General features: G+C 35.8%; 1 protein-coding gene across 2 annotated transcripts in view; it reads left to right on the top strand.

The window, feature by feature from the left end:
• Positions 1-14,752, top strand: part of VPS41 (VPS41 subunit of HOPS complex) — a 221,199-nt gene that overhangs the window by 39,839 nt on the left and 166,608 nt on the right. For both annotated transcript variants that reach the window (XM_053655114.1, XM_053655113.1), the window contains exon 4: positions 1,130-1,207. In XM_053655114.1, the coding sequence (XP_053511089.1) occupies positions 1,130-1,207 (78 nt within the window). The remainder of the gene's footprint in view (positions 1-1,129; positions 1,208-14,752) is intronic.

Raw genomic sequence — 14,752 nt, 5'->3', positions numbered from 1 at the left:
CTAGTTATGTCTGCACACCTGATGTTTTATTAACCAGTATTGATTTTTTACCCAGGGGACTTTTTCTTCTTGAAAAAAGGCAACCTTGCAGGAGTGAAAGGCGTTGCTGGGATTGAATTTCTAATGAACCCCTTCTTTTCCTTTTTGTGACTCCTTTATAATGTAGCTTTATATTTTAAGTGCCTCAACTGAAACTTAATTTTAAGCAATTCTATTTTGATAAATCTTTTTAAATCTTTACTTTCTATAAGATTTTTTTTTAAAGATTGTGCTGTTTGACTGAAATGCACAGTAGTGCCTGTAAATTTGAGCATTTCATTATAGGTTGCAATGAAGCATGCTCACATGCAGGGAAATACAGAGAATTTGAAACTATTTGAGTAATGCATAAAGAAATAAAAAGGAAGAAAAATCTCATGTCATATTTCATGTCCTAAACTTTCTTCTGTTTTGTTTAGGTTAGTTCAGAGAATTAAAAGAATCATGGGAGTTCTGAATTAGCTTCATGCCATAAAATGAGTGTGTAGCTCAACAGTTATTTTGGGACAGAAAAGGATTTTTTGCATTAGAATATAAAAATTTACACTCACTATTACATTAATTTATAGAGGCATTCTAATGCTAACTGATTAGATATATAAGTACATCTGAATATTTCTCATTTCTTGATATGGCATAAATTTTTCTTTCAAAAATACTACTTTGTTATTTGTATATATGTGTTGAATTTTAATGATAGCACAAGTTTACACATCTGTCAAAATTAAGGTGAGTTGCTTAATCATTCCCTTCTGACTTTTGTGTTCAACCTTAGGTTGGTCACGCTTTCACAGCTGCATTTTAATTTGCTACCCCGGTCTGTTGTGTACAGACCACAAACACACTATTAGCTGTCAGTAGATGAGGATCCTCATGAGTCATTCTAACAGTTAGCGTGCACTATAAGGATAAAGTAGGCCCTGTTCTGTTACTTCCCTGAAGCTGGAAATGGATCATCTCCAAGGACTGCATGTCTGCTAAGGCATTACAGATCACTTATGCACAGAGATTCTTGACTGTGAAAATGGTTTTATTAGTAATTGTGTGTTAATAGTACATTAGTAAACTGATCCCTTTGTTCTTCTTACAGTTTTTGGCACTGGGCACACATTACGGCAAGGTTTATTTACTTGACGTCCAGGGAAACATCACTCAGAAGTTTGATGTAGTAAGTATACAGTATAAAATAATGTGTGAGCTAAATATTATGCAAAAATTTGTGCTTTAGAATATTAGCAATTTGTTTTGATAGCATAAAGGGTCTTTATCAATTAAAGCTGAGTGCTAAGAACATGTACTATATATATAATTATATACTATATACAACTCTGACTGTTATGGTATGTCTTAAAATTTTTTAAGGTGAACCTAGAAAGAAGTCTTACATGTATATATTATATATTTTGACTGATTATTTTTTATGTACAAATTTCACTTAAAAATCTACTCTTATAAATCCATTTAATTGCAATTCTTAATTATAGTCATCCATTTGGATTTAAGTGGAGCATTTAAAATACTTCTGTGTGGCCCTGGCTGGCGTAGCTCAGTGGATTGAGTGTGGGCCTGTGAACCAAACAACTATGGTTTGATTCCCAGTCAGGGCACATGCCTGGGTTGCAGGCCAGTTCCTAGCAGGGGACGTACGAGAGGCAACCATACATTGATAATTCTCTCCCTCTCGCTTTCCCTCTCCCTCTAAAGATAAATAAATAAAATCTAAAAATAAATAAATAAAATACTTCCGTGTGTTCTTTTTAAATCATAATGCTGTAGAATGTCTAGGTGAAATGTTATTAAAAGAAAAAAATCTTCATTAGTGCACAGTGGTACTAATTTACATACTCAGGGTATGTAGAGTCCTTAAAAGTGTGAACCCCCTCATTTGGTCACTGGTATCATTTGTACATACATGTCTGTCATCTCCATCTCATCCAGTTGCCAAATGTAATAGAAAATCAATTGATCATCTTGCTGGTTCATTTTCTGTCTTCTAAACATAGAAAGCTTAATATTTTATGTGAATTATATTAATCAAAAGCAAAGATTTTGGCTTTTTAATTTTTTAATTGTGATTTGGAATCATTAAGGAGGAGGGAAATGTTGCCTTTTGAAACTTGACTTTGGTGTTTAAGATGTACCTTTAAAGTATCAGTGGTTGTACCTTTCAAGTATCATCCATGGTTGTATGAATGTGAACATTTGGGGTGAAAAGGTGATCACTTTGGGGAACAGATAATACTTTTTTGAAGAAAGCATTAGTAGTTATTGAAAGATCCATCATAAGGTATTGGTGTAGTTTAAAAAGGAGATAGTAGTTTCTAAAGTTGACATATTGTATACGAAAGGAAAGGATTGTTTTTTGTTTATTCCTTTATTGCTTAAAAAGGAAATGGAGTGATTGAATGATGACAGAATCTTTGGAATAGTCCATAAAGGGATTTATGTGCTCTAAACATACTGATACATCAGGAAAATTATGGGGTTTTATTTTGCTTTAGCATCACTTTTAGGCAAGAAGAAAATACTTTTGGCTCTCACTCATCTACTCCTGGACATTGGACCCCCAACTTGATGACTTAAGCATTTAGTCTTTGAATTGCCATCCATTAAAACGGAGCTGGTGCTGGGTAGAGCTCTCTTTCGTGGTGTTAGTCATATCTCCTCACCTTTAAGAAAAACTTGCCTGTATGATCTCTTAAATTTCCTGCTCTAGTTCTGTGATTATGTGACACTCTGCTTCTAATGTCTTTTTCATATTGTGTAGCGATTGCAGTGTTTGATTGCTAAGGTTCAAGGGGCATACACTGCTGGTTCCATTGCCAAAAGAGAAAAGCAAAAATAAATACTGTAGAGTTTATTCGTGTATTTGTTCTCTCATTTATTTATTTAGCCAGTCCTTGTGTCTACTCAATATATACCTTAAGTAAAATCTTTTCTGATGTCAGTTTTATGTCAAGTATATCTTAAATCCTTTTTCAGGTAACTTATGATTTCATCCTTAAATTTGCCCACACCTTTTTTCAGTTCTTTTTTGTGTCCTGCTTACATGACCTCTTTGAAAAATAAGTTCTCTTTGGCTTTGCACTTTTTTTTTTGTAGCAGGAGAGGAAGGTGGTTTGGTGCTGTTTTATTTGTTTACCTTACTTAAGAATTTGGTAGTCTACTGTGGGCATTACATGAAGCCCTGACTTCTTCATAATTATTACCATATTAGATGCTTCACTTTTAGATGGGCAGTTTTAGGTTGACATTATCTTTTGAAAGAAGCTTAATCTTTAGCTTCTCATCTCTGATGAGTTTTTTCCTTTATTATTTTCCTGTCTCTGATGTTTTAATTGCTTTGTGGGACTTTGTATTATTTCTCTTAAAAGGGCTTCTTTCAATTCTAAAAAACACTGTTATGACTTGAATTTGCTAATTTTCTTTGAAGGTAATGATCACCATATTTAATCAAGAACTTTTTTCTCTTCATTAGAAACACAACTAGAGTGAAACAAGTACCCTATGTTAGGGGTAAAAAATGAATGAATAAATGCCCCTGACTTTAGTTTTCACATCTAGTTGAAAATAATTAAACAAAAAAAAATTAGATAAAATAATAATCCTTCTATTTGCATAACATTATTTATTTTTTTGTCTCATTCATGGCTTTTGTAGTTTTGATTCCAGTAGTAAAAGTCCAAAACAATTGTCCAAAATCCTCCCCAATTAATAGTGGTGGGTTTTTCTTGGCAGAGGGTAGGGCCATTGTGGAATCTCTATTTCAAAAAGTTTTCCCAGATGATGTTTAAAGAGACTGACTATACCAAGTGTTGGCCAGGATGTGGAGAATGCGGAACTCTCACAGACTGCTGGGTGGAAAGGTAAAATGTTATAACCACTTTGGAAAACAGCCTAACAGTTTTTTAAAACATTAAACATATACATATAGTATGATGTAGCCATCCCATCCTTAGGAAGTGAAAGCATGTACTCATACAAAGACTTCTACATGAAGATTCATATCCGTGCTATTTATTGTAGTCCCAAAGTAGAAACAAACTATATGTCCATTATAGGTCCGTGAGTAAGCAAAATGTGGTATATCCATACGGTGGCATTCTACTCACCAAGAAAAAAGAATGAACTTTCGATAAATACTCTAGCATGGATGCATCTATTAAGTGACCAAAGCCTTACTAAAAAGGGGTATATATTGTATGGCTGAATTCTGTACAATTCCAGAAAATGCAGACAAATGTATAGTGGCCAAAAGTTGATCATGGTTGCCTAGAGATGGGCAGAGGATGGCATGGGTGGATCATAAAGTGGCATGAGATTTTCAAGGCTGATAAAAATGTGGCAAAGTTTTACAAGTATATATGTATGTTAACACTTACAAATTTACACTTTAAATATCTTCAGTTTATTGTATGCCAGTTATATCTTAGTGCTGTTAAAAAATAATAATAAAAGAGACAAAGTATAGAAAAATACAGATTAAGTGTTCTCAGAGGTGATGTTTACACATCGAAATACTTAGGTTATTTGTGTGTAGGTAACTTTAAACAGGTATTCTTAAGGTGCTTGACATTTTAAATGACACTGTATAGCACAGGTGGCAAAAACAGGACCCTCCACCTTGTTTCTACCTGGTGGCAGGGCCAAGCTCTTGCTTAACTGTTAAGGAGTAAGTACATTTATACAGTCCTAAAATTACATTTGGCCCTTAGAAGATAACTATGAGGCTGATGTGACCCCCAATGAAAATGAGTTTGACACCCATGCTGTACAGAGTGGGATCTATTCTAGATTATTCAATTACCAGCATCTTTGGACTTCTTTAAGTCATGAATCAAAAGAAAAAACAAAACCTGTCTTTTAAATTTTTAATTATTTCCCTTATTTCTAAACAATGAACTATAGTTGAAGAAACTATCAAAAGTTTAGCTTACATGAGTGGTGAGAGAATTTTATAAATATTATCAGTATCTTTTTTAAAAATTATTTTATTGTTGTTCAATTACAGTTGTCTGCATTTATTCCCTCACAACTCCCCTTCCACCCCAGCCAAACCCACCTCCCTCCCTTGCTTCCAACCCCCCACCTTGGTTTTATCCATGTGTCTCTTATTGTTGTTCCTGAAAACCTTTCCCCCCATTACCCCTCCCACCTCTCCTCTGGTTACTGACAGATTGTTCTTAATTTCAATGTCTCTGGTTATATTTTGCTTGCTTTTTTCTTTTATCGATTAGATTCCTGTTAAAGGTGAGATCATATGGTATTTTTCCATCACTGCCTGGCTTATTTTACATAGCATAATGCTCTCCAGTTCTATCCATACTGTCGAAAAGGGTAGGAGCTCCTTTTTCTCTGCTGCATAGATTCCATTATGTAAATGTACCATAGTTTTTTTGATCCATTCATTTACTGATGGGCACTTAGGTTGCTTTTAGTACTTACTTGTGTCTTGTAAATTGTGCTGCTATCAGCATTGGGATGCATAGGTTTTTTGGATTGATGTTTCAGGTTTCTTAGGGTATAATCCCAGCAGGGAAATTGCTGGGTCAAAATGCAGTTCTATTTTTAGTTTTTTGAGGAAACGCCATACTGTTTTCCATAGTGGTTTTATGAGTCTGCAATTCCACCAGCAGTGCACTAGGGTCCCCTTTTCTCCACAACCTCTCCAACACTTGTTGTTGCTTTGTTTATGATGGCCATTCTAACTGGTGTAAAGTGGTATCTCATTGTGGTTTTAATTTGCATCTCTCTGATAGCTAACGACATTGAGCATCTTTTCATGTGTCTCTGGATCCTCTGTATGTCCTCCTTGAAGAAATGTCTGTTCAAGTCCTTTGCCCAATTTTTAATTGGGTTGCTTGTCTTCTTAGAGTGAAGTTGTGTAAGTTCTTTGTATATTTTGGAGATTAAACCCTTGTCTGAGGTATAACTGGCAAATATGTTTTCCCATACAGTTGGTTCTTTTTTATTTTAATACTCTTTTCTTTAGCTGTGCAAAAGTTTTTAATTTTGATGAGATCCCATTTGTTTATTCTTTCCTTTATGTCCCTTGCTCTAGGGGACATATCAGTAAAAATGTTGCTGTGTGAAATATCTGAGATTTTCCTGCCAATGTTCTCCTCTAGTACTTTAATGGTGTCACAGCTTATATTTAAGTCTTTTATCCACCTTGAATTTATTTTGTGTAGGGTGTAATTTGGTGATCAAGTTTCATTTTTTTGCCTGTAGCTGTCTAGCTCTCCCAACACCATTTGTTAAAGAGACTATTTTTACTCCATTTTATGCTTCTGCCCCCTTTGTCAAAAATTAATTGACCATAGAGACTCGGGTTTATTTCTGGGCTCTCTGTTCTGTTCCATTGGTTGATATGTCTGTTCTTATGCCACTACCAGGCTGTTTTGATTACAGTGGTCTTGTAATACAGTTTGTTATCAGGTATCATGATCCCACCTGCTTTCTTCTTCTTTCTCAAAATTGCTGTAGCTATTTGGGTCATTTATGGTTCCATATAAATATCTTAAATGTTTGTTCTATATCTGTGAAATATGTCATTGGTATTTTAATAGGGATTGCCTTGAATCCATAAATTGCTTTGGGTAGTAGGGACATTTTGATGATGTTAATTTTTCCAGTCCAAGAACATGGTACATGCTTCCATTTGTTTGTGTCTTCCTTAATTTCTTTCTTCAGTGTTGCGTAGTTTCCTGAGGATAGGTCTTTTACCTCTTTGGTTAGGTTTATTTCTAGGTACTTTACTTTTTATGTTGTTGTATCAAGTGGGATTTTTTCCTGATTTCTGTTTCTAATATTTCATTGTTTGTTTACAAAAGTGCTTTTGATTCCTGAATATTGACTTTGTATCCTGCTGTTTTGCCAAACTCACTTATTAGGTTGAGTAGTTTTTTGGTGGAGTCTGTATGATTTTCTGTGTACAGGATCATGTCATCTGCAAACAATGACAGTTTTGCTTTCTCCTTCTCAATTTTGATGCCTTTTATTTTTTTTCTTGTCTCATTGCTGTGGCTAGGACCTCCAGTACTATTTCGTATAGGAGTGGTGACAGCAAGCATCCTTGTCTTATTCCTGATCTTAATGGGAAAGCTCTAAGTTTTGGCCCATTGAGTATGATGTTGGCTGTAGGTCTCTCATATATGACCTTTACTATGTTGACTTTGCTGAGTGTTTTTATCATAAATGGTATTGTACCTTATCAAAAGCTCTTTCCGCATCTATTGATATGATCATGTGATTTTTGTCTTTGCTTTTGTTTATGTGATGTATTACATTTACTGATTTGTGAATATTGAACCATCCTTGCATCCCTGGGATGAATCCCACTTGGTGATGGTGTATGATCTTTTTAATGTATTGTTGGATGCAGTTCGCCAATATTTTGTTGAGGATTTTAGCGTCTATGTTCATCAGTGATACTGGCCTGAAGTTTTCTTTCTTTGTTATGTCTTTATGTGGTTCTGGGATTTATCAGTATCTTTTAAAATTATATTTTATTGATTATTCTAGTACAATTTCCCAGTTATTTCTCCCTTACCCGCCTTCACCCAGCACCCACAAATTCCTCAGGCAGTCCCACACCATTTTTCATATCTATGGGTCATGGATAGGTTCTTTGGCTACTTCATTTCCAATTCTGTACTTAACCTTCTTGTGGCTATTTTATAACTACCTATTTGCACTTCTTAATCCCCTTGTCTTCACCAATTCCCCCATAACCCTTCCCATCTTCCAGACATCAAAATGCTCTCCAAATCCATGATTATATTTCTGTTCATCTTTGCTTAGTTTGTTTTTTAGATTTAATTGTTGATAGATAAGTATTTGTTGCCATTTTATTGTTCATAGTTTTTATCTTCTTTTTCTTAAATATGTCCCTTTAACATTTCATATAATAATGGTCTGGTGATGATGAACTCCTTTAGTTTTCTCTTTTATGGGAAGCTCTTTATCTGCCCTTTGATTCTAAATGATATCTTTGCTGGGTAGAAGAATGTTGTCTATAGGTCTCCATTTTTCATGACTTTGAATAGTTCTTGCCAATCTCTTCTAGCCTGCAAAGTTTCTTTTGAGAAATTAGCTGACAGTCTTATGGGAATTTTGCTGTCAGTAACTAACTGCTTTTTCTCTTCATGTGTTTTTGCTGAGTCCCCACTCTCTGGGATAGGCCTTTTTCACTTGATAGGCATCATGGTTAGCCAACAGTCCAAGACTGATGTCACAGCACTCTAGTCCTCATAAACATGAAAGGAGTCCTTCTTCAGTAACTGGCAAAAAACTGTGAGCAAGGTTTGATTAACCCGTTTGGGGTGTGTACTTCTACCTAAAGCTGTATATCCTTTGATAGAATACTCTGGTTAGGCTTGAGTTAGGAGTGAAATTAAGGGCATGGGGTGAGCCCCACTCTATTCATATAGGATCAGTTTCTTTAAAAAAGCAGGTCTGGTACTGCCTAGAGCTGTCCAGGAACCAACTTTCCAGTGCCCTTAGTGAATGATGCCAAATCTAGATATAATACTGAGGTGGATATCTGTGGGTGAGCAGAGGAATGTTGTGAATGGTTATTTCTTTTGAACAGGTACTTTGAGGTGAAATCACTAGGTCATGCACTATGAACATGTGAAAGGTTTTGCTGCAGATTGCATTTCACTGAACTTCAGGTTATACCAAATTGAATTCCCATCAGCACAATTAGAGAATGTCACTGTGTTTCATCACCAGCATTGGCTTTTATCATTCAAAAATTCTTTACCCCTTAAATTGCTAGAAAATGAATTTTTAATTTAATTTGTATTTTACTGATTACTAACGAGGCCATTTATTCTTTTGAGAATTGTCAGTTTGTATATTTTGTTAGTATATGTGTAAAATTCTACACTGATCTGTAATCAAACACTTGATTGTTTATTTTAAAAAATGGTAACAATGATCAGGATGGTGCATGTGATGGTTTAAAATCAGAAATGACCAGCAAGTCAAATTTAACACTTGCAAATAAATCTTTTCTTATTAAATGAAGCACTGATGATTTCCTTTTAGAGTAGCAACCATTTTCATAGTAAATTAGTACTTTAAATCTGAACTTCATTGGTTTTGTTTGTTTACTTGTTTTGACTGAGTTCTATAAAAGCTATAATGATATGTTTGTAGCAACCTTAACAGTGTATATAGTTTTGTTAAAATATTACTTCTGTAAAAACTCTTACATGTTGATAAGGAAAACAAACAACCGACAACGAAACTGGGCAAACAATATGAACAGGAAGTTCTCAGATGGGAAACCTTGAAATGTCTACAATATCTATGTGAAAAGATGCTTGATTTCTTTAGTAATCAAGGAGTAATCAGGGAGGTGTGAATTTATTAACAGTCAGATACCGTTTCATACATGTCAGTTTGGAAGAACATTTAAAAGTATGATCAATACCAGAAACCACACAATGGTGAGCCAGGGACTTGGCGCTATCCTGCACAGGGTGCCTAGAGTCTGGATGAAGCTCCTTATTGCAAGAGTGTCAGATGTCTTCTAGTTTATGGCTTGGCTTATTTTAATTCCTCATTTATGGTATTTTCAGTTCAGAAAATTTTTATCTGAATATCAGTCCTCTCATTTATGGTTTGTATTTTTTAGGTATTCTTCTTTTTTTTCTTCCAAAAGTTTTAGTTTTGCTTTTTACATTTAAGTGTTCAACCTTCCTCAATCCTGACTGTACTGCAGGGAGAAGAATTTATTCTTGCCTTGCCTGGAAAATAACTATACAAAGATTTTCAACCCCCTGAACCTACTGATTTCCCATTTTCTTCCCTTTGCCTCACTAGGTCCTGACTTGGTTGTTGCATTACTAGAAATTCAGCTACACCAAATGGATGTAGAGAGAGAAGTGCTGATGGGATGATGGAGGAGAAGATGCACAGGGCAGTAAGCCCAGCAGATAGTGGTGGTCCAAGTCCTGGAGTTGGCAGGGTATGGTCCGGAGTCAGGAGTTGGAAAGGAGGGAGAAAGAGAGGGAGAGAAACGTGAATGTGTGGTTGCCTCTCATATGCCCCCTACTGGGGACCTGGCGCTCAACCCAGGCATGTTGCCTAACTGGGAATCAAACCGGCGACCCTGTGGTTCAAAGGCCGGCGCTCAGTCCACTGAGCCATAATAGCCAGGGCTGTATTTGTGACCTTTTAAATGGTCTTCATGTTATGTCTGAAAAACAAGTTGGGCATTTTCTATTTGATTAATAACTCATCTTAGTCTGTATTTAAAGTATCTGGATTGCCCTTTTTATATAAGTGATTTTTCCCCACCTGTGAAAACATAAAGGCTTTACTTTCTCAAATATTTTTAGATAAATAGAATGTATTAGCAATGCTGCTGCTATTATTAAGTTATAAATAAAAGTGAGAAAAAAATCTGTTACTCCTAACAGATTTTTCCTTTATCATTGATAGTATCTTGTCTATTGAGAAATTAACTAAGGATACCTGTGGGGTCTGCTGAGATGTTCACATACCTTTGTAGTCATCATGGATTTACACCATGTTTGGCTTTCTTGAGCTAAATTTGTTCACAAAGTTTTTCTTTAAAGGTATGGCATATCAAATGCCTAGGACTTGGATAGACTAATGGGTAACCCTCTAAGACTTAATTTTGAACAATAGTAAGACGCTAATTATACATTTTCCCGTTATACATTTCAGGGTGATAATCCCACTTTTGTTGCATTCACTCATAGAAACAATTATATACTTTGGGGCAATGTTCTCTAGGAAAAAAGGAATTTTGTTATTCGGAATTGTAGTGTTAGAATTTTGTAGACTAGGAATCTTGGCAACATGGCCAACTGCAGAAGACATCTTACTCACTGCATCACCTTTCAGCCAAACCCACGTTTGGGTATTTAATACATCAGTGTTTTAATTAGTCAGGTTGGGTTGTATGATGCACGGCAGGATCTGTATTGTGAATACCATTGGGACAGAAGGGTCCACACTGTGCCTTTCCTGTGGAGTCCTGGCTCCCTGGGCTGACAGCACTAAACTGCTGCCAGCAAAGTCCTGCCTTTTAATTAGACAGCGTATCTTCCCTAAGTCCTTATTTTTGTACCAGTGGGGTCTAGTGGGCCAAAGTAAAGGTTTATTTTTATTTATTTTTAATTGATTTTAGAGAGAACAAGGAAGAGGTGAAAGAGAGGCAGAGAGGAGAGAGACAGAGATTTTGTTCCACTCATCTATGAATTCATTGGTTGATTCTTATATGTGCCCTGACCAGGGGTCGAACCCACAGCCTTGGTGTATCAGGACAGTGCTCTTACTAACTGACGTACCCTGCCAGGGCAAATAAAGGTTTTGTTGTTGTTGTTTTTAATCTAAGTACTGTAGCCAAGAAAAGTCAGTGTTTGCCTAACTGAGAAGAGTAGAATATTTCAGGCTCCTGATGAATATTATCAATCAGAAAGCTCCGTTCTCTTTACTCCACAGTGTTTACCTCCATCTCTGTGATGTTTATATCCCCCATTATTTCCTGTATATTCTCTAGATTCTTCTCTTAACTCTTTCTTTATTTTGCTCATTTTTTATATTGCTGTTTCCCCCATCTCCTTGTTTAAATCTCTATTGAATCTCACCTGGGTTATTGCAGTGAAATCCAACTGATCTCCCCACCTCATGCCTCTCCTAATCCATCCTTCTCATAACTGCCCAAGTAATCTTCCCAAAGCAGTGCTGGGATTTTGTTACTCCCCTGACTGAAAACACTTGAATGCCTCTTTAATGCCTGTGGAATAAAACAAAGCTCTTCTCTGCGGCCCTCAGAGCTTCCGCTGTCTGGGCTATAGTCCTCTCCACATCGTAGCCTGTAGTGTGCCCAAACTTTGTCCTTTCACTCTTGTTGGAATGTGCTTTCCCATCTTTGCCTATGGAAATGCCCCGTGTCCTACCTGCTTTGTGACACCTTCCTTGATGACCTTATACAGAAGAGTACGTACTTCATATTCATTCAGGAGTTTGCTTCTTACTCCTTCAGCAAACACTCTGTAAGGATGTGCAAGGGGTATAAAGAATAATTAAATGCAGCTCCCTGTTCTCAGCTCTAATTAGTTTTGGAGCTAGTCATGCAAACAATGATTGGTAATATAAAATGTTAAATTCTAAAATAGAAGTATTACCCAGTGCTTGGATCACACTACACAAAATACCTTGAAGGCAAGCCTTTTTTTTGTCCATTTTTTACTTAATGCTCTTTGTATCATGTAGGTTTTTTGGTAATATTAGTTCTTCTCTTATTAAATGCATTTAGTGGTAAATTTCTCTTCTGCACTATTTGCTTGCAGTACTCCAGTGACTTAGCTTTCTGTAATAACTCTGCTTTCCTTTTTTAAAATTACTCCTTTTGTATCACTTTTGGAGACATGCTAAGCAAGGAAAATATGACTCAGTTTAAACAAATAATTTTAATCATACTTCACACATTATATTTCACTTTTGAAAACTTTCAGTTATATTTCTTTTCAGGTCATTTATATGTGGAGCAAACATAAACTCTTCTAACAATGGCTTTGTAGTAAAATGGATTGATTTGCAATGGCATCACAACTACCAACAGCATAGTATCTGGTAATGGACAGGAGCTTAACAATTCTAGCACAGATACTAGTAAGAGAAACTTTGGTGGCTTCTTATGCTGTTGCTTAAAGCTGACTTATTTAAAAGTTCCTACTAGAGTTTTCCTCACTCACTTGCCAAAATTTAGTCTTGTAGATAACTGTCCAAAGCATCATCAGGAGACTTCTCCAAAATGTCCACTCTGTACTGTTAAGCAGGTGGGCATTGCAAGCTCTGGGAAGAATGAGCTCTGACTCTGATTAGCTATTCATTCATCTCTCTTCAGAGGACAACTGCAGATTTGCAGAATTTCTAGAAGGTCACTGTCTTAAAGATGAACAGTGTTTCTGTGAATTGCAAGCCTCATATTGGCAACATATACCATCTTCACCGTGTGTGCTGGCAACCAACACAATGCCTGGCATGTGAATAAAAGAGGAAATGTGGACCAAAAACCTGATTTAGCCTTTTATTGAAGCTCTGTTTCAGTCGGTGCCCAGGTTGTGAATTACTGTCTTGACTACGTATTGTGTGCAGCCAGCCTCCTATCATTTTCTGCGGGGATGTGTCAGGCACAAGCAGAAGATGAAGTTTAACGAAAGGAAGACAGTGCTAGGAATCAGCAGTATGCCAGCTTCTTAAGAGGCAATCCCTTCCAAATCCTCCCTGTGTTTTTCAAGGTTGTTAGGATTTGGAAAATGAATATTATCTAATAAGCCTTCTGCAGGCTGAAAGGCTGTTCCGTACCCCTGCCTCTGCTGAGGTTGTACCATCCTGGCAGTGTGCAGCAGTGGATGAATGTCTGAGCCTCTCACAAGTCAGCTTGCGGAGGGGCTGTGGGTCTTGGGCGGTGGGCAGGGACAGCGGCCTGGGGTTTTAGGGGTCAGATGAGATTGCAAATGGTCCTTGTAAGTTTACAACATCTAAATCCCACTCAGTGTGTGCTTTTTGGGGAGGTGGTTAAAAACTCTTGTTAGAGGATATTTTTTAAAGTTAAAAGAAAAAAGTATTTAGGAATTTTTTCAATGAATAGCAAAGACTGATATATGAACTTGCTTATAAATGCAGAAAACTTAAACCCAAGTGTTAACTTAAAATAGTGATGACACAATGAATGGACAAAATTGTTTTCTTTTCTAACAAGGTAACTCTTCCTTAAAACTTCTTTCCATTCTTGTCATTCCCAAATAACTTCTATTTCTATTAGATTATTTCCAAGATATTGGTTAGAGTTTAAATCAAGGACATTTTCTTGTAATTTTATTTTTTGATCATTAGAGTGGAAGTTAAAATGTCTAATTAGAGTTACTTAAATTTATGTTTTCCTCTCAAACTGTATTCTTGTGGAAGTTATATATTAAGCTTATCTGGAGATACATGTAGTCAGTATACTCTGTTCACTAAAGTAATCATTTTGTATTCATATTAATTTTGCAGCACCAATGGAAAGCAGTGATGAACCATAAGGCTACTCAAAGCACTGCCTCTTTTTATAATATGTGATTTTATTTTGTTTTTTAAACTTTCTTGAGATATAATTGGTATATAATATTATATAGGTTTAAGTTATGCAAATGATGATTTTCTACACTGACATACATACTTCAAAATGTTTAGTACAATAAGGTTAGTTAATACATTCTTCACCTCACATAATTACCATTTTTATGTTGTTATTGTTATGGTGAGAATTTTAAAGCTCTACTCCTATAGCAACTTTCATGTATACCATACAGTATTATTAACTACAGTCACCATACTGTACATCTTATAACTGAAAATTTGTGTGCTTTGATCAACATCTCCTCATATAACTGCCCCCAGCCCCTGCAGTCACCATTTTATGATATTTCTATGAGTTGAATATTTTTAGATTCCACACAGAAGAGAGATTATACAGTATTTGTTCTCTGTCTGACTTCTTTCTCTTAGCATAATGCCTCCAACATCTATTAGTATTGTCATAAATACATTTATCACATTTTCTTTATCCATTCATCTGTGAACACTTAGGTTATTTCTATGTCTTAGCTATTGTGATTAATGTTGCAGTGAGTGTGGGAGTGCAGATATCTCTTTGAAATGCTGATTTAATTTCTTTTGAATA

This window comes from Artibeus jamaicensis, unplaced genomic scaffold (genome assembly GCF_021234435.1).
Source record: "Artibeus jamaicensis isolate MK-2021 breed Jamaican fruit bat unplaced genomic scaffold, CSHL_Jam_final contig_924, whole genome shotgun sequence".
Lineage (NCBI taxonomy): Eukaryota > Metazoa > Chordata > Mammalia > Chiroptera > Phyllostomidae > Artibeus > Artibeus jamaicensis.
The sequence above is the reverse complement of the archived record's forward strand: the minus strand, read 5'-3'. Positions and strand labels throughout refer to the sequence as shown.